At 39.5% G+C, this 19,160-nt stretch overlaps 1 protein-coding gene and 1 long non-coding RNA gene across 2 annotated transcripts; one reads left to right on the forward strand and one right to left on the reverse strand.

Annotated features, from left to right (window-relative positions):
- Positions 1 to 5,818: 5,818 nt before the first annotated feature.
- Positions 5,819 to 10,556, forward strand: LOC137039291 (uncharacterized). Its single transcript, XM_067414643.1, has 4 exons — positions 5,819 to 6,045; positions 6,207 to 6,286; positions 8,672 to 9,748; positions 10,530 to 10,556. The coding sequence occupies exons 1-4, from the start codon at positions 5,895 to 5,897 to the stop codon at positions 10,554 to 10,556; spliced, it is 1,335 nt and encodes a 444-aa protein (XP_067270744.1). The 5' UTR covers positions 5,819 to 5,894.
- A 709-nt stretch (positions 10,557 to 11,265) lies between these two features.
- Positions 11,266 to 12,208, reverse strand: LOC137038095 (uncharacterized). The gene is made up of 3 exons (XR_010897376.1): positions 12,003 to 12,208; positions 11,481 to 11,647; positions 11,266 to 11,393 (listed from the first exon to the last, which is right to left on the reverse strand). It is a non-coding gene; the product is annotated as an uncharacterized lncRNA (long non-coding RNA).
- Between the last annotated feature and the right edge of the window lie 6,952 nt (positions 12,209 to 19,160).

Genomic DNA, 19,160 nt, shown 5'->3' on the forward strand with positions numbered 1-19,160 from the left:
TGATATAAAGGACACTTTGGCAGAGCAGAGCAACATGCTATCTTGAAGAACTCAGGCTGTCCATTGCAGTGTCCTGCATAAAGGATGTTCTTAGAATTGAGTTCCATGCAGACAAACATATGTGGACAGTGAGACAGTCTGTAAATGTGGAAATTTTCTTTATACAGCATACCTCAGTGTTGCATCCAACAATATGCTAACAATATCCAATTTGGATCATTCTGGAAAATAGAAAATTATCAGTTAGAACCTATTGTAAACATCACAACCTTATATTATTTAAAATTATTATAAAATAAACAAAAAAATGCTATGCATAGTATTATTCTACACTTTTTTTGTCTCCATATTTAAAATCATGATGTATAGCTCTCAATGTTTAAAAAAAGAAAAAAAGAAGAAAACATTTTTTTGTTCTAAACACACTCAGAAACATACATCTGCGTGTGATTTGTAACGACGAAAATGCACATTGAAACGGCTAAAATATAATTAACATTACAAAATAGTTTATATATCCATACATTGTGTACGTGAGGCTTACAAATTAAACATTAACACATAACACGTTCTTACCATAGACAGTAAAAGAAATGGACCGAGCGTTCCCATTGACGTCAACGGCGAAAGAATGAAGTCAACCTAGGGGCACTCACTTCCTGATGGCTGAGCGAACTGCGCAGGCTCAGACTGAGCTTGACGACGTAGATGTGACGTGAGCCTCCTGTCTGACAGCTGTGAGTCTTCTAGTAGATGTGGAAAGCGAAAGCTGAATCACGTTGTTTAAATATTTTCTCCCGTTGTTTTTGGCTCACTATGGGCTTCTCCCCATTCTTCCCCCTTGACTTTATCAGACTAGTCTCCAGGACATGTCTCCACGTCCCCCCGACTGTCTCATAGACAGTAAAAGATTGCCTGCGAGCGTCTCCTCAGGTCTATACGGTAATTTCTCAACTGTGCGACAGGGTCGCGTTGGTTATGACGCAATCGTTAGCCTATTTTTACAAAAACAGCTTCTGCGGGGCGATAGTGTAAGATACAAGGTAACGGAGCCTTTTATACATTGTCGTGTTTCTTTAGAAATAAACAATGGACAAATTGAGTCTTTAAACGTCTCAGATGTAAAGTTATTCACTGTCAAAGTGACTCAAAAATGAATGGGAGTCAATGGGATGCTAACAGCAGGTGATGGCTTGGTTAGCAATGGCAGCCCCTAGGGGTGGAACGCTTTCCGAGCGCTAGATTACCCCCTTGGTTCTTACCTCACCCTCCGCTGTCTTCCTCTCTCACAAACGCGGTTCAACGCAGATATATCAGTTTATCAGCGCCCCCTAGAGACAAAAAAGAAAAGAAAACCTCAACTAACGATAAAGGACTTGAATACTCGTACTAAACAAACATACTAATCGCTAATTTCAGTTTTTTTTTTTTATCTTGGCTATTGTATTGAAACGTTATTGTATTAAGAACTTTAATGAGCTAATCTTTATCTGAGCAGTGACAAACATTAAAAATGTTAGGCCACACGCCTTTTAACAATACACAACCAATCGTATGTCTAATAATAACACTGTCCGCTTGGGAATATGCAATTCATTGCATGCATGAAATGAAAAGTAATATTAATACTTACCAACTGAAGTATCGCAATATTAGATCCTTGAAAAGGCAGGATGAGCGAACTTCAAAACGAGCCAGGAGCTACCTGTGCAAAATGGAGAAGGAAACCCCTTGCATTTCGGCGCGATTTTCTGGCTTATCACGCATGCGCAAACTATTTCGATCATAGGGTTTCTGCTCAACACAAAAATATTTGTCCAGAAAACTTTGTTTAACATGTAGCGTGACATTTTGGAGAATTTTGTTGAGCTAACATGTATTTTTGTGTAGAGTCACAGTTATTTACAATTCTTAATATATGGGATTCAAAAAGCACTGTTTGCTGAACAAATGGCAATTTCATTTTTTACAGTGAGGAGACTTGATGACTTATCTACAATTCCCACAGATAAAAAAATGTCAACAGTCATGGTTGAGATTTAAAATCCGATACCACAACAATTTAATTCAAGATTGTTAGTTTGTTCGGCCCATTTCAAGCAAGCTTCGCTCAGCATCTTAAACTGAAGAAAAACTGTATTCCTGCACGCAGTAAGTAGCGATTTTATCCACTTATTGACTGTTTAAACAATTTCTGATTAAATTGAAAGTTTCTTAGAGAGACAGCATTGTCTAGATAACGCAAGATGATTACAGTAACAGTAGGAAACACCAAGTACCATACCAAACTAAATAGTGTGTCTAATGACAAAGGGATATATTATTTTGTATTACAAAATACAACCGTAGATTCCTTTGCTTAGATTGTTCACTTGATCCTTCTAGCAAACGTCACCTTTTCCACCATATAAGTTAAAACGACAGTCATTTGACAAGGCTATTCATTTTGTAAAAATATATGTTATATATTTATATTTTTGAGAACTGAAGTATGGTGTTTCCTATGATGTTTTTGCCTATTTGTATTTCAGATTAGGCTACATCACAGTCACTGCGTAACCTTAGCCTACATTGTGACTAATATAATAAACATGCAATATCATTGACGAAAAAAGACAGTCTAAAATGTATGCTGAATGACAAACTTTAAGCAGAACATCTCAAATGGAGATTGCTAAAATGCAGCTTACTTTTTGGTGTTTTCAGATCGTCCGTGCGCGAGAGAGAGCTTGCGTGCATATGGTTGCCAGATTGGATATGTTTAGGTAAAAACCGGAGAGTATGCCGGTTTCTTTTCACAGAAAAGCTCTGTTTTGGGGATTAAATTACTGAAATCTGGCAACTGCACAAACGTGAGCTCTTTCTCCCGCGCGGATGATCTGAAAACACCAAATAAACAAGTAAGCTGCATTTTATCAATATATATATATATATATATATATATATATATATATATATATATATATATATATATATATATATATATATATATATATATATATATATATATATATATGATTTCCTTTGCCATAGCATGTTTTGCTAATTTGTCTGCTGCTTCATTTCCAGACACTCCAGTATGTGCCGGAACCTGCCTGTCATTGACATACATAGGCATCACTTCCGTGAACCCATCACAGATTTTTTGGCGATTCCTCGAAACTACCACGGATTTTTGAGTTAAGAATCCGTGTTCATTTCACGGAAATCTTGATATCTGGTTGGCCTGAACCCACAAAAACTGAACTTTCTTATTTGCCTGCTGCATCATAAACAATATCTGTAATATCTCCAAAACTATATCTTGTCTAGTTTCTGACTTTTGAGGTTCCAGACACATCAAGGCTGAACTTGAATCTGAGCATATTACATTTAGTCCCATTTCATTTATTTGAATCATTGCTACCATGATTGCTAGTAACTCTCCTGTAAACAAAGAGACATGATCTGATATTCTTTCCCCTCTTGCCTCTTTCAACTTTGGAATAATATATGCTACCCACACCTGTCCATTCTGTGGATCCTTAGATGCATCTGTAAAAACCTTTTCATATCCTGCACTAAATCCTTAATGATCCAACCAAAAATATTAATTTTCCCATGTTCCCAACAGGCTTCAAGTATACCTTTTGTTGGATGATTATCCTTCTGTCCTTTTAGGTTTGCCCAGTATGTCAGTATCAGCTGCTTCCTTTTTAAAGGAGTACTTCTACTTCAGCGCTGGGAAGATGAATCTGTATTTAAACTGGGTCATTAATGTAGTAGAAATATGGAATTATTTTTTAATTTGGTGCTCTCTAGACTGAGAAAAGACAGAACATGTATTTTTGTCTCATGGGAATGAAAGACAACAATTCCCAGAGGCCACTCTCAAAGCCACCACTACTAGATTACTGAATCACTGAATCACTTTCCTACCACGACCGCGTTCATTTTCATAAAATCAGTTCAGTTAGAGAACAGACACTACAATTAAAAACTGAACGTGTTTGTTCAATATGTGATTTAGCCGCTGAGGGAGTCTCACAGCCCAAAACGATGCAGGAGTCAGATATATTGACAGTCATGGATGAGCTCGTGAGAGCTGAGGTAAACGTGTCTGCGGCATAGATTCACAGCGTTTGTTCAGTCTGGTGCGTTTTCAGTTCATGCCTTTGAAAGCTTAACTTTCATGGGAATTAGTTTGAGAAGTTGAAAGACTTACTTTGCTCTGCTGGCCGCACAGTTTAAACATTAATGCCTGAGGCTACAGTTGCAAGCTGTGAGTGTGATCTCCCATCCCCCACGCGTGAGTTGAAAACATGCAGAAATAGCTCCCTCTGCCGGCTGTAGTCTTTAGCCTCTGGCCAGCAGTTCCTCCGATGGTGCAAATTGACAATATTTGTGTCATGGGAGGATTTTTTCCAAAAATAAAATGCATAAATCACTCGTCTCAGGGGAATGATCTCAAATACTCTTCCTTAACTTCCCTTATTGTTCTTCCAGTTTCTGCTTGAGACTTTTTATATATTGTTTTCCCAATTATGAGGTTTTTCTTCGAATTTTAAGCGATTTCCTTTTCCTCTTAACTTCTATTGTACACTTCTCATTCCACCATGGGACTATTTTCTCCTCCCTCTTTCCTTTAGTTTTCGGAATACATTCACTAGCAGCACTCTGTATCACTGATATTAATTCGGAATATATCGTTTCAATTCTTACTCTTTCATTCCTCTTGATCATTTTTATTCCTTCTTCACATATTCTTTCAAAATTTTCCCAGTCTGCTTTCTCATACCTCCACTTTCCTGTATTCCCTTGTTTTATCTTCCTTCTCTCATTGTTTGCAATACTTAATATTGAAAAATGATCCCTATATTGTTTCAATTCTTACTCTTTCATTCATCTTGATCATTTTTTATCCTTCTTCATATATTCTTTCAAAATGTTCCCAGTCTGTCCAGTCACTTTCCTCTACTTCCTTGCTTTATCTTCCTCCTCTCATTGTTTGCAATACTACTTATTGGAAAATGATCACACCTGTTGTACAATTTTTTAATAGCTCCCAGTTTATTATTCCACCTAATTCACTTGAAACAATAGTGAGATATATTGCTGACACCCTGAATGTACATCCGTGTTTTTGTTCCATCATTTATGCAAACCAAGTTTTTAAAAAATAAGGGGGGCTAATTGACAGACGCAAATGAATTGGTTATTGAAGAGTTGATGGAAAAAACTCTTCATTAACCAATTCATTTGCGTCTGTCAATTAGCCCCCCTTATTTTTTATTATATCTTCACATTTCAATCCCTTCATATCTAGAAATCTCTCTGCCACCTTTGCTTTTATTTCTGTTTGTGCTGTACAATTAATTTCCTCCACCAGGAAGAGCACACAATTTATCTTACTTAAAGGGTTACTTCACCGCTTTTTCATATTAAACTATGTTATTCCCTTAACTAAAACAAGTTGATACATACCTCTCTCGTCTCAGTGCGTGCACTTAATCTCTCTGACGCGCGGTGATGATCTGATAGCATTTAGCTTAGCCCACTAAGCCCAGTTCATTCACTATGGTACCAAACAGAGATCAAGTTGGAAGTACCAAACACCTCCATCTTTTCCCTATTTAAATACAGTTACACAAATAGTTGAAAAAAAAACATGGTACTTCTCTAATCGGATTAAAAAGGGGAACTATAATGTATGGCGGATTAGCACTTCTGAGAGTACTTCGGCTCGGCGCAGTAAAAAGTCCCGGCCAAAACATCTTTCCTGACACCTCCCCCTCACTCTCTCATTTCTGTCAATTCTCCTTATTCACCGCGCCTCCATCTTGAAAACCAAAACGAGGCTGGGGGGTACACTAAACCGGAAGTTCAATGACAGAGCGCAGCAGCGGGCGTCTGTCATGGCTACATGGACATCAAATCTTTCTTCTCTTCCCAAAATAACCATGGAATATGTTGAAAAGTGGGCAAATAATGACTGCATGATTCCCCGGGCTGTTTTGCTGAAAGGTTACAGCAACTGGATCGAGGGATATGTGCACGACGTAGAAGGTAAAGCACGGAGGATAACGTTAAAGGCTTTTTTCCTGAAATCACCATAGTTAACGTTACTTTTAAAGTTAGCTTGTTAAGTAGCTAATACAACAGGACGCGACAACATTACAAGACTGACTGTTATTTTGAGTGTTAACAATAAATTATTTTACCGACAGTCAAGAGGAGTGAGACAGTCAGTGTGAGAGCTAAGTGTTTTCGCTCAATGCGCAAAAACGAGGCACCATACAACATTCAGGTATCATGACTGTGGATAAACTGCTCAGTTTGCGGAGTGGTGCCACTGCTAGAACAAATACGCTTGCTAAATGTTCAAATGTTCATTTTGATCGTTCATATCAACAGTTCATCTTCCCCTGCTAGACTAAAAATAACATGTTGCAGTTGATGTGATTTGTAGCTAAAAGTTTATTGGAAACAGTCAAAATTGTTTCCAATGTGTCATTACAAAGCAAGGCAGGGTGCTACTGTTGGTTATTAAATGAATAAATATTAAGTATAAGTTCATTTGTTTACAGGCATGGGTTGCTCAGTTCACAAAGCAATGTTAGGGTTGGGGAAGGTAATCTTCAGGTCTCGCAGGTAACACAGATGCTAAAAAATAATCAGTAATGTCGTCCACTGGGACGCACGAACCCAGTAACATCATTTGATTACGTTGAAACTGTTATGCATCTGTGCCTCAAATATCTTATTTTAATAAACATCATGTCAAATTACTGTTATTCCCCAACCCTGGGTTTTAGTACAATGAGTGTCCAATATATTGGGTACCCTGCAAGCTGTATTAATCAGTATATGTCTTATGTCCAGAACAAATGTAGTAGGGCTGTAAACGATTAATTGTATCCAAAATAAAAGTTTGTATTTACATAATGAATATTATGTTTGCTGTGTGCATGTATGTATGTGTATGTGTGTGTATATTGAAGGGGGGAGTGGGCCGACACCCTTGCCTCTTCATCATATGCATCTTCATCATATGCATCTTATCCTTTTGAATGATTTTTAATAACCTCATGAATTTAATAATCAGTTATTATCCTTTCACAATAATGAATTATATTGAAAATCAATTTTATTTGATCATTAATACATTTAACTATTATTTAATATGATTTTGACTCTATGTCTGCTGTATGGTGTCTAATTTGCTTTCCAGAGACGGTCTGACAAAGACAGTCTGACCCCTATCTATGTGCCCTGACATAGATAGCCTGACCTCTATCTCTGGGTCCTGACCAACAGAGCCTTGGAGGGAAAGTTAGAACTTCCAAGAGGTGAATCCTGCCTGTTGTTAGTAACCCCAGGACTGGAAGGGGTGGGAGGATTTGAGTCTCCCAATTGTGATTTCTTCCCATTTATATAGTGATTTTTCCCATTGATAGTAGTACATTTTTTGTCTTTATATTTCTTTATATTTCTTTATAGAATGAGTAGATGACATTAGTCATACTTTTCTTTCTGGAGATTTGTTTGTCATGTGGTGTTGATATCTTGTCCTGTTGATAAGCTCACTGCTGCGCTAACCTTGGAGGAGAGATGTGCCCTAGAGTCTTGTGTGTGTGTGTTACATGTTCTGTGCAGGTCTATGGAATGGATTGGACCGCTTTTCTCACACCCTAGACCTCTTGGCGTCTTTCTAGGACTCCCCTGAAGTCAACACTACCCCAATCTTGGGATTGTCTGATGTATACATCCTGATTAACAACAACAACAACATCTCCTATCTATTCTCGCGTGACACATTGTTTAGACTTTATGCCAATCAGTAATATTCCACGTGTTTGTAATGATGTAAATCATGCCCTTGAAATTGGTATAACTGGTGTGGTAATTTTGTGTAGAGTAGAGTCTGGCCTGACACCGCCCTGAGAGACTCTGAAGCTGACTCTACTGATGAAACTGCGAACTATTCTTCAGTAAAATTCTCTCCGATGATTGAACATCCTGACTCCTGGTCTTCATTTCGCATATCTGGTCTATGGGTCAAAACTGTAACCCCTAACAATATATATATATATATATATATATATATATATATATATATATATATATATACATACACATATATATATATATATATATGTGTATATATGTATATACATACACATACATACATACACACACATGCTTGTACATATTTAATAAATATTTCCATGCATGCATGTATGTGTATAATATTTATATATATATATATATATATATATAATTTACATATATATTTCTTAAATATATACATGCACGTATGTGGTTTTAAATATACAAAATAATTATACACAGTACACTCATTTATTATGTAAATACAAACTTTTGTTTTGGAAGCAATTAATCACTTACAGCCCTAAAACCTAGCATCTTAAACATTGGCTGTTATGCTTTTATTTTTGGAACATGAAAATGCCAGTTGTACCTAATTAACTGCACACTCAGTGTTCATCACCATGCTCTGTAATTTCATGTTAGATGGTTATATCATCACCTACTTTGCTAGGCCAGTTACATATTCTTTTAAATCCTTAGAGATACCATGACTGTTTGGGTCTGGACTAGACATTTAGAAATGTTGGTATACCTATCTAAATGTGAATGTGTTATTAAACTAGTTTGATTATTCTTAAAGGTGGAGCTGTCCTTCGAGGAGCCATTTATTAGCAAGACAACCTGCAACTGTAAAGCTGGCTTGGGACAGTGCAATCACTTAATAGGACTGCTCTACACGCTGGCACACTATATAAAAATGGGGTATGCATCTGTCCCATCAACTGCAAGCAAAACATCGTTACCTCAAGCCTGGCATGTTCCATCAAGGACATTAGGTCTCAGCCCAAGAGCAGTTAGCACTGTGACAGTGTCCAAAGTTAAACCTCCATTGCCTAATGCACCACCAAAGAAAAAACAGCGCTCTACTGAGGGGATTATCTCTAATTTGTATTGTCCTGTGCCACTTCCTTTACCAAGTGCTGAATTCGCAGAGACTCTTCGTGGCAACCTGGCTACAATTGACAGTAAGTGCCAGATGTTGAAGTTACTGGAAGCGAACTGTAAGCAGCCTGCTGTTCTGGTCTCCACAGAATTTGGGGAGCTTCCCCGGGGTTCTATATTAAGTTATCAAACTCAACGTCCCCTGTCCATTTTCAGTGAAAATGACCCTGAACTTCCTCTACCTCCTCAGCCATGCTCATTTAGCACTGCTCTAGATGATACTGGAACATTCTTCTATGGAGGCCTGGCTGTCACACTTTCTGATGCAAAGCATCTAAGGATGGAAACCAGAGGACAAAGCAGTAGCAAGACCTGGCATCAAGTACGAGCCAAACGCCTGACATCATCAACATTTAAAAGAATCTGCTCCAGGGTGAGAGACTTTGACAGTTTAGCAGACAACCTGAAGGAGAAACGGTTCACACAAACCAAAGCAATGAAGAGAGGGCTTGAAATGGAGCCAGTCGCTGTTGCTGAATACAAGGAAATCACTGGCAATGAAGTCTATCCCTGTGGGTTTGTAATTAACCCCCATGCCCCACATCTGGGGGCCTCACCTGATGGGAAAGTGCGTGACCTTAGTGCAGCTCCAACCTACGGACTTCTGGAAATCAAGTGTCCAGACAAGGAGAGTTTTAAAGACTGTCCATACTTGTACTGCAAGACAGATGGAACCTATGATCTGAAGACAATCCATGAGTACTACTACCAGATGGTGGGACAGATGGCAACAGATGTTTCTGCTAATGTTCATGTGTGGAGCAACACTGTTTGCAGCACTCACACACACACACACACACGCTCACTCACACATTCACTCACACGCTCACTCACACATTCACTCACTCACTCACACATTTACTCACACACACACACACACACACACACACGCTCACTCACACATTCACTCAGTCACTCACACATTTACTCACTCACGCTCACACACACACGCTCACTCACACATTTACTCACTCACGCTCACACACACACGCTCACTCACACATTCACTCACTCACACCATGAAATTACATCAAAAATATACAGTGTTAAAAATAAAAGAAACTTGACTCTAAAACAACTTGTCAGAATAATTCAGTGTGCTACATGGGGTGGACAGTATCATTTTAAACCAGTCCATAAAGACACTGGCACCCTTTAGAACAGAGGCCCTTGAAAGTTAGTTAAGAGGGCACATACAGTCCACAGTTGATTGACAGAGCCCACTAGTGTCATTGGTAAGACCCTATCGAATATGTGATACTCTTTGATCCTCCTAATGGCACGCTCAACATGAATGCGAAATCTGGCTATGGCTTGTGTCTGTCTCACCTCTTCTTGGCTAAAATGTCCACTTGGGCCTAAAAAGGGTGGGATCACAAGAGAAACATTGATTTCACTGAGAAGGTCCTTGATAAGAAATCCTTTATCAGCCATGACCTCATCACCTTCCTCAAGTAGTGACAGGATCCCTGATTCTCTTGTGATCTCCTTGTCAGATATTGAACCTGCATACAGCTCACTGACAAATGTAACTAAACCAGAGGGAGAGATGCCAACTAGGCCCTTAAATGTGGTGTTACCTTTGTAGTGAGAGCAGATTTCAGAGTTCAGAACTTTTTGAACTAGGTCTCTGCACGTGTATTTCTGTACAATCTAATATAACTCTTGTAAGTGGGAAAGTGCTTTTGAAACAAGGAGGCATGAGCTCATTTACAGTTTCTCTTGAAGGCCAAATTGGAAGTGATCCTAACATGAAATGTAGATAGTTTGCCCAGGTTACACAGACCCTGCTTACAGTTGACTGTGACACATCAAAGCGCACCGCAAGGTCCTGTTCAGGAAAACCTTGCCTAAGACGACAAAGAAATAAAAAAAAACTGGTCAATGATGGACAGTTTAGGAATGCTAAAGCCCTGCCTTACAATTTCCCCATCAGCTTGCCTTATTCGCTGTGCCTGACTCCACCCTACCATGTTTTCTGCAGTAGGCTGCAGGGCCATAAACACTGCTTTCAGTGTGTTATAATCAGGAAAGCCTGTGAAAAACATGATGTCCTTATCATTGCCTTCGAATCTTGAAAGGAGAAACTGCTTGGCTTGAAGACTTGCAATTAATTGTGCTTGATCGTTGATGATTTTGTGTGCTTCCTTAAGTTGCAAGGGAAAGAAAATATTGAAGGACATAATTGTAACATGCATTAAATTACATGCATTCTACCGTGTTAGTGTGGGGCTATTTTGAGCCTTGTTAGTGGTATTAACTAGCTGGGGGTGGGGGAGATAAACATCACTTACCTCAACTCATTAGAATTTACATCAACCTGCTGCACATCCTCTTCAACAACTGCAGTGATTGCATGACTGGAAAGCAGTATTACTGAAACTTAGTCACATGAAAAAGGTCTTAAAAACATTATGGATTAAGAATTTAACTGCACAGAAAAATACCTTGTAGTTCCTCTGACGATAGACCTCCTTGCAGGCCTCACGTGACTATCAGTCCAGGCAAACAATGTTGGAACAGCACCCTTCTTCAACTTTCGCATGCCAACCAGGGTCTTCAAAAAAGACTCTTCAGTGAAGTGATCTGAACATACTTTTGTGTGCACATTGATCTGTAACATTAGATGGATGGATGTTAAATATAGTTTGGTGGTTAAAATGGTCTAGATTAGCAGTGATTATCATAAAAAGGCACAGGTCACGTCTTGTTTATATTCTGCTGTAAGACACGGCTAGCCACGGTAGGACGTTAGCTGACCAGGCTAGTCTAAAGTGCAACACCTTGCTCAACGTTACCCGCGAATCAGTCCCACGCTCGCTATAAGTTTACTTAAAAAGGACCGGTTCGTGACTAATCAAGTCATGTTTATTTAGCCAGAAGGCTTAGCTAGCTATCTCTGTGCTAGTTAATGTAAATATGGCTAACGTTAGCGTAGGTAGCATCGTAAACTAATGTTAATATCTTACCTTGAAATGGCGACCGGGATCTCGTCTTATTTTGTGAATCCATTCACGGCAAAGAACAGGATCCTTTGGGAAACGATGAAATGTTTGACCTGTACAGGATTTCTTTCTTTTTGACGATGTACATCTGGGAACACAACAATGCGGCAGCATTGTAATAGCGTGATGACAGTAGCCTGCTGAGCGCCAAAGTTACTTCCGTACCCCACAGCCTCGTTTTGGTTAAAGGAAGTGACGTAGGTGAATAAGGCGAATAGGGAGATGTGAGGGACAAGGGGGTAATCTAGCGCTCGGAAAGCGTTCCACCCCTAGGGGCTGCCATTGCTAACCAAGCCATCACCTGCTGTTAGCATCCCATTGACTCCCATTCATTTTTGAGTCACTTTGACAGTGAATAACTTTACATCTGAGACGTTTAAAGACTCAATTTGTCAATTGTTTATTTCTAAAGAAACACGACAATGTATAAAAGGCTCCATTACCTTGTATCTTACACTATCGCCCCGCAGAAGCTGTTTTTGTAAAAATAGGCTAACGATTGCGTCATAACCAACGCGACCCTGTCGCACAGTTGAGAAATTACCGTATAAACCTGAGGAGACGCTCGCAGGCAATCTTTTACTGTCTATGAGACAGTCGGGGGGACGTGGAGACATAAAGTCTGATAAAGTCAAGGGGGAAGAATGAGGAGAAGCCCATAGTGAGCCAAAAGCAACGGGAGAAAATATTTAAACAACGGGATTCAGCTTTCACTTTCCACATCTACTAGAAGACCTACAGCTGTCAGACAGGGGGCTCACGTCACATCTACGTCGTCAAGCTCAGTCTGAGCCTGCGCAGTTCGCTCAGCCATCAGGAAGTAAGTGCTCCTATACTGACATCACTTAACGCCGTAGAAGGCAATGGGATAGCTCAGTCCATTTCTTTTACTGTCTATGGTGAGGGAAGATGTTTCGGCCGGGACTTTTTACTGCGCCGAGCCGAAGTACTTTCAGAAGTGCTATTCCACCATACATTATAGTTCTCCTTTTTAATCCGATTAGAAACGCGCCACGTTTTATTTTGTCACCATACTTGATCCTTCAACTACTCGTGTAACTGTATTTAAATAGGGGAAACGTGGAGGTGTTTGGTACTTCTAACTTGATCTCCGTTTGGTTCCATAGTGAATGAACTGGGTTTAGGGAGCTAAGCTAAATGCTATCAGATCGTCACTGCGTGTCAGAGAGATTAAGTGCATGCACTGAGGCGAGAGAGGTATGTATCAACTCGTTTAAGTTAAGGGAATAACATAGTTTAATATGAAAAGGCAGTGAAGTATCCCTTTAATACCATTGCTTCTTCTGGTACTCTACATTCAACAATTCTTCCTGTATCTTCACTTCTTTTCCCATACTCCAATCCTTTCGATCCCACTTTGCCTATTTGTTTCATTTACTACTTTCACAGCTTCAGCACAAGTTCGATTATTTTGAGACTTTTCCTGTTGCACCTCCACCGCCTTTTTCCTCACCTCACAACCTCTGAGCCCGATCTCATGAAAATGCATATAAATAGTACGAGTGTGCAATCTCGTGGAATGTATATGCTAAAATGAGTTTTGGCGTGCATATGGTAAGCAGTTTTTTGCATGCATGACATGCACTTTATGGCGTATTATACGTACGAACGCAACACAACACGCACACCACATTTTAGACTTACACACTGATGAAGTATGCCCATACCGCTGGCAATTATAACATCTCAAAGGAGGGTCTATTCCTAATCGTGTTACTAATATCATCCATCTTAACCCGATCTGGCACTTCTTTTCCCTCTAATTTTAGATGTTCTGACAAGTTATCCATTCTTCTCCCTTCTCTGTTCACGTGTAATTGTACTGCATCAATGATCTTTGCCCCCTCTAGATTCTTTTTTAATTCCTCCATAGTAACTCCTAATGGAATTTAATTTATCGCTCCATACACCCACGAGTTCTGTCCTATGATCTTGCAATTCACTACCATCTGTTTCCCAACTGGCTTTATTTTCATGGCTTTATTTTTTTGCTCTCCATTCCTACATTCTATAATTAAAGATCCATCTTGTAGCACTTTTGACAAATCTATCTCACCTACTTACTTTTTCAATTCGTATGTCAACATCAATGGATTAACTCCTGAAACTCCTACCTCTCATTTGAATTTCAATATTATCCTTAATTCACTCTTGAGCTTATTTGGTCAACCCCCTCTTCCTAACTAGCTGTCAAACTACTTCCCGATCTTTTCTCCTTTCCTTTTTCCCTCTTTTAATTAACCTTTTTTTCTGTTCTGACCTGTGCCGATCCTACCTTCATATCGTCTTCCTCTTCACCAGTATCTCCCATTTTTAGAGCCTCTTATTCCATTTGTTTGTCACGAGATTTAGTATTTGTATTTTTTTAAATAGCCACCATGAATTATCGGGCCCGGCACCGCCAAAACGTACGACTTCCCGGAAGCCCAAGATCCCCTCAGCAGAACCCCCTCTAGCTTACTCTTCTTCTTCTTTGGAGTTTTACGGCAGCTTGCATCCAATTTGTTGCATTACTGCCATCTACTGTATTAACTTCCCTTCACACTATATTCTTTTGTCCAGTCCAGTTTCCTTTAAAAAATCGAATAAGTATTATCTTCCTTTCTGTTTCTCTGCACATTCTCTGCACTAAAATGTATCTCTGCTAATCCTAAACTTTGTAACTGGTGCTGCATTCCAATTCATTTTTATCATGCCTCGCAAACTTCCCTCCGTTCCCTTCCACTACTGGCGGAAACTTTGCAATGGACTGAACTGGAAGGCCCTAAGCCTTTGATCACTTGGAATCCACTATGGAGTTGATTTATTATTATTTTTATTTTTTACTTTACGAAATTGTTTAATGCAGCATTCTATATGTATATGGATTTGTTTGGGTTGTTTTAAATGTTTTTATTTGGTGGGGTAAATTAAACGCATGGGGTAATATGTGGTGACGTCACAATCTCGTTGCATTGTGGTATATGAAGCTACCTGAAGTGTACATATGAAGTAGCCTCGCTCACTCAGTCAAAATTGAGGGAGCAAGGGTCTGTCCATATCCACAACTTTCCCGAACTCTGACCTTTCCCCTAATCGCTATGGCAACGTAGAACACCCCAGTATCGAACTTCCGGTTTACGTTAGTCTGTACTGTTATCAGCTAAACACTTGGTTGTATTATGAGGATTCAGGAGTAGACTTAACAACGCTTCAGGCAAAATGATCACATGTCCCAGATCGGTCGCATGGATCTGGCTATCTTACAAGAACTTACTAATATCTGCAGCACTAAGCGATTCACCCGAGTTATGCGGTGCACACATTTTGCCACTGTGTGGTAGGCTTGGCTGTTCCCTATGATCCACGCAAGAATTACCTTCTGTCCATGCGCCTGTAAATAGATTTTATTTTATTATAAATAAAGGTTTATTTGCTTAGTTATTTATTTTGTTAGATATTTCCACTTTGCGGGAGTCCCGCAAAATAATTTTATTTTCCCGCGACACGCACACAATAATATCTTGCCGCCCGCATCCGCCGATCATCAAATATGATCCCACGCCGCACTCGGTTGTGCTGGGTCCTGCGGGAGTGCAGCTCTCTATTTAACGTTAGGTTGTTAGAGCGGTCTTGCTACACAATAAATCTGTAAATTATTGAAAACAATAAACAGACCCCTTGCAAAAAATTATACAGTTGTACTGCAGTATTTTAAACAGGCTAGGTTAAACTAATATATTATATAAACTCAATAATTAAATTTACAGCAATGAAATGTTAATTTTTATTACAATGCACTTAAATTAATTGAAGTTCATGCATTTATTTTCATGTTGATTAAAAAAAAAGTCTACTGACAATGTCTGACATGATTTCAACAATTACATATATTAAAATATAAATATTACTTCTACATCACAATTCTTGAGTTTATTTGAAGCTCGTTGGGCATTGAATGGGTGCGTATGGTGCTAGGCAACATGTCAAACTGGTCCGTTTATGTGGCATGGTTTATGGAAGCAAGTAGGTTTCTGAGGTGAGAGACCCAGGCGCTCAGCGCTCATTAACCCCAGCGAGAGCAGCCTTAACTCGGCTCGTCCTTCTGACGACTGCCGCTGCCTGGCAGAAGCCCCCCCTATGATGCAAATTCTTGTCTGTTGTGTAGTGAATGAAGCGAATGGAGTCAAAATGTTCACGCGTCCATGTTCGCGCGAATAGCGCTATTTATTCGCGTCACTCGCGTCTGATGATCGCAGCATAACTGTTATGTGTGCTAAACCGGAACTGAGATACCGTCAACCGGAAGTATCGAGTGTCATGGCGACGCCCACTAACACTTGCAGGAAAGTTGTGGATAAACTTCCCTTGTCCACTTCACGAAGTGGAACACACTTCAAAATGGCGGCGGGGATTCCCGCAAGGGGAAGTGCTTAGAGAAGTTTGCAAGTGCGTGTCTTAAAGTGGAGTGGAATGCAGCACCGGTCATCATTTCTTTCTCTATCTTACTCTACTACTTCCTCATCTTTTAACCACACCAAGGGAGCACTCTAGGAACCCCTGGTGGTGAGGATGAAAACTACAACCACTAGAACCTTGTACAGTTCATGACACTGTTACAAGTGTAAATATATTAACTCCTGATATATTATATATCTTCATTTGTTTGTTGTATGTGTATGTTAACAGTCACTGATCATTGTTTTTAAAGTGATTTTTTTACTGTTTTTAGGAATGAGCAAAGAAGGAATAAGGAGGTACCGGGAAAGGTTAGCAAAGGATGAAGCCGGGTAGGAGGAGATCCTTAGGGATTGAAGGAGAAAGTAAATAAGTTTATAATAGTGAAATTGAGTTGGTGAAAGACGGACACTTTGATAGAAAACATGTAACAGAAGCTGTCTCTGTTACATCAACAGATATCAAGAAAAGAAAGCTAAACGAGAAATTCAACCACAAAATATAACTAGCCTCCCAAAACATACGAGGAATGGAAGAAGACAAAGGCAAGGATCAGAAAGAAGAAGGAGGACCTGGCAGCCATTTTGAATATTACTCCCCATCACCTGAAGAAATTGATTTGTTCTTTAGTCCAGATTATCTTTCTTCTGCTCATGGTTCTATTTCCCCAGTTGCAAGTCCCCTCAAAAAGGTTTGCCCACCCAAGTTGACAGCAAAAAATTTCCAAACCGTGTTTTTGTCTTACCCTGAAACATTATGGTACACTTATAATTAGTATTTATATTGGGACTATTTCAGGCCAGACTGGTAGGTACCACTGCGGAGGAGCACAGTCCCTGCGTGACTCGCCATAGACATAAACAGAGAGAAGTAGCTCTGGCTGCAATGTTCATCCGCAAGACGCATGCAGTTCTGTTTATTAACCACTAGAGCGCAAAAAGTTACGGACTGCAGCTTTAATTACTCCCAAGAAACAAGATATTTGTTTAGTCTTTTAAGTTAAAAGTAGAAATTAATGGTCTTTATAATGCCTCCAAAATGTTAATTATTCAGTAAGTCTTATTCCCTGTTTTTAGTAGAAAAAGATGGCAAAAGCAAAGAATATCATCAAAAAAAAAAGGGGGGGGGGGGAAATCTATGCAGAATTTTAATGCTCATTCTTGTTCAATATTGGAGCTCTTCTGAACTGGATTTTGATGGGCGTGCCACACTGGAGACTTGGAAGTAAACGCTCACGACTAGGATTGGATAAGATTTGCATATTAAATGAGCTTCAGCTCCCCTGTTCAGTTCAGTTCACATTGTTTTGAAAGCGGCAACCGGAATGATTCTCTCAGCCACAGGGCTCGTAAATTTTTTTATCAAACAAAAATAATGATTTATTTCTCATCCACCCGCGATTGATTGGAATATTATTTTTGTATTACTTGGCCTGCCTGGTAGCCTGACAAGCCAGACCCACATCAAGATGTTTGGTCTGGAAACTCACCATTGATGGCTCAATCCGAGGGGCGGGATAAACGGTTGTCTTTCAAACTCCCTCTGCACGCGATAGGATAAGCTCTGCACAGAGCTTGTTGATAGATTAAACATTCGCCGTATCCGGTCAGCAAAACTCCGAACACATCTTCCCTTTTTAAGAATGACTTCAGTGCCGTTCTTTGTTCTTTTCTCAGAGAAAAGCTTAACTCCAAGTCTTCCAGAGTCGCGGTCAAAGCTGATTCGAAAGACCGCCGTTCGCCAGTTTCTGTGTTTACTAGAAGTACGCAAGCGCAACTCGGCCATCGTCATTATGGCCCCGCCCACCGACTCTATACACGATGTGATTGGCCTGGCAAGAGTTAGGCAATTACAGCTCAGAAGGGTATTGAGGATTGCTAGACGACACTGGCGGGCAGATTAGATTTGCTGCCACTAGGGTGCGTCTAGATTTCTAGGCTACCTGCCTGGTGGATATAAGCATGAACTGTGCAAACACACACACACACAAACACACGTGCGCATGGGCATAGATTACGCAGGGGATGGGCACTTTTAATCAAATGTATTTTCGTCCCCCACACTTTTACTGGGTCTCACCGATCCTAGTCGACCTGCTCCGAGCGGCAGCGGGCAAGTTAACAGAGACGCTAAAGACAGCTTTCTCTAAACTCGGTTGATAGTGTGCCTCTTAAAGTCACAGGGAAGTGTATTTACATGGAAACTGAAAAGCTGAATTTATCATCATTATTCCAGACTTTAATATCACATGATCCTTCACTAATCATTCTCATATGAGGATTTTATAATCAAGAAACATTTATGATTATTATCAAAAAAATGCTGAAAAGAGTTGTGCTACTTAAAAATGTTGTGGAAACCATGATAGGCCTAATGTACTTTTTATTTTTCAGGATTCTTTGATGAATTTTTGTAGTTCTTTTTGTTCTCGGGTTACTACCCGAAACCCGAAGTTTAAAAGTACGATTAAAAATGATACAGACCCCATCAAGCTATGGCAGATGTCATTCAACCTACTGTAAGTCGATGTATCATCACAAGAGTCTCGAAAATATATTATGAAGGTTGAAAAGTTACCTAGTGCTGTTTTAAGACTAACTTTTCAATATAACTGATGTGTGTGTCACTCTAGTCATATATATGTATATAGTCATATAGTCTATA

This window comes from Pseudorasbora parva, chromosome 13, assembly GCF_024679245.1.
Source record: "Pseudorasbora parva isolate DD20220531a chromosome 13, ASM2467924v1, whole genome shotgun sequence".
Taxonomy (NCBI): Eukaryota; Metazoa; Chordata; class Actinopteri; order Cypriniformes; family Gobionidae; genus Pseudorasbora; species Pseudorasbora parva.

What these genes read in the sequence shown, in the direction of transcription:
- LOC137039291 (XM_067414643.1), top strand. Translation starts at nt 5,895, where the DNA reads ATGGCTACATGGACATCAAATCTTTCTTCTCTTCCCAAAATAACCATG. An exon ending in AGGCACCATACAACATTCAG is followed by an intron (nt 6,287 to 8,671) that starts GTATCATGACTG and finishes TTATTCTTAAAG; the next exon opens with GTGGAGCTGTCCTTCGAGGA. An exon ending in ATGAGTACTACTACCAGATG is followed by an intron (nt 9,749 to 10,529) that starts GTGGGACAGATG and finishes TCTCCTTGTCAG; the next exon opens with ATATTGAACCTGCATACAGC.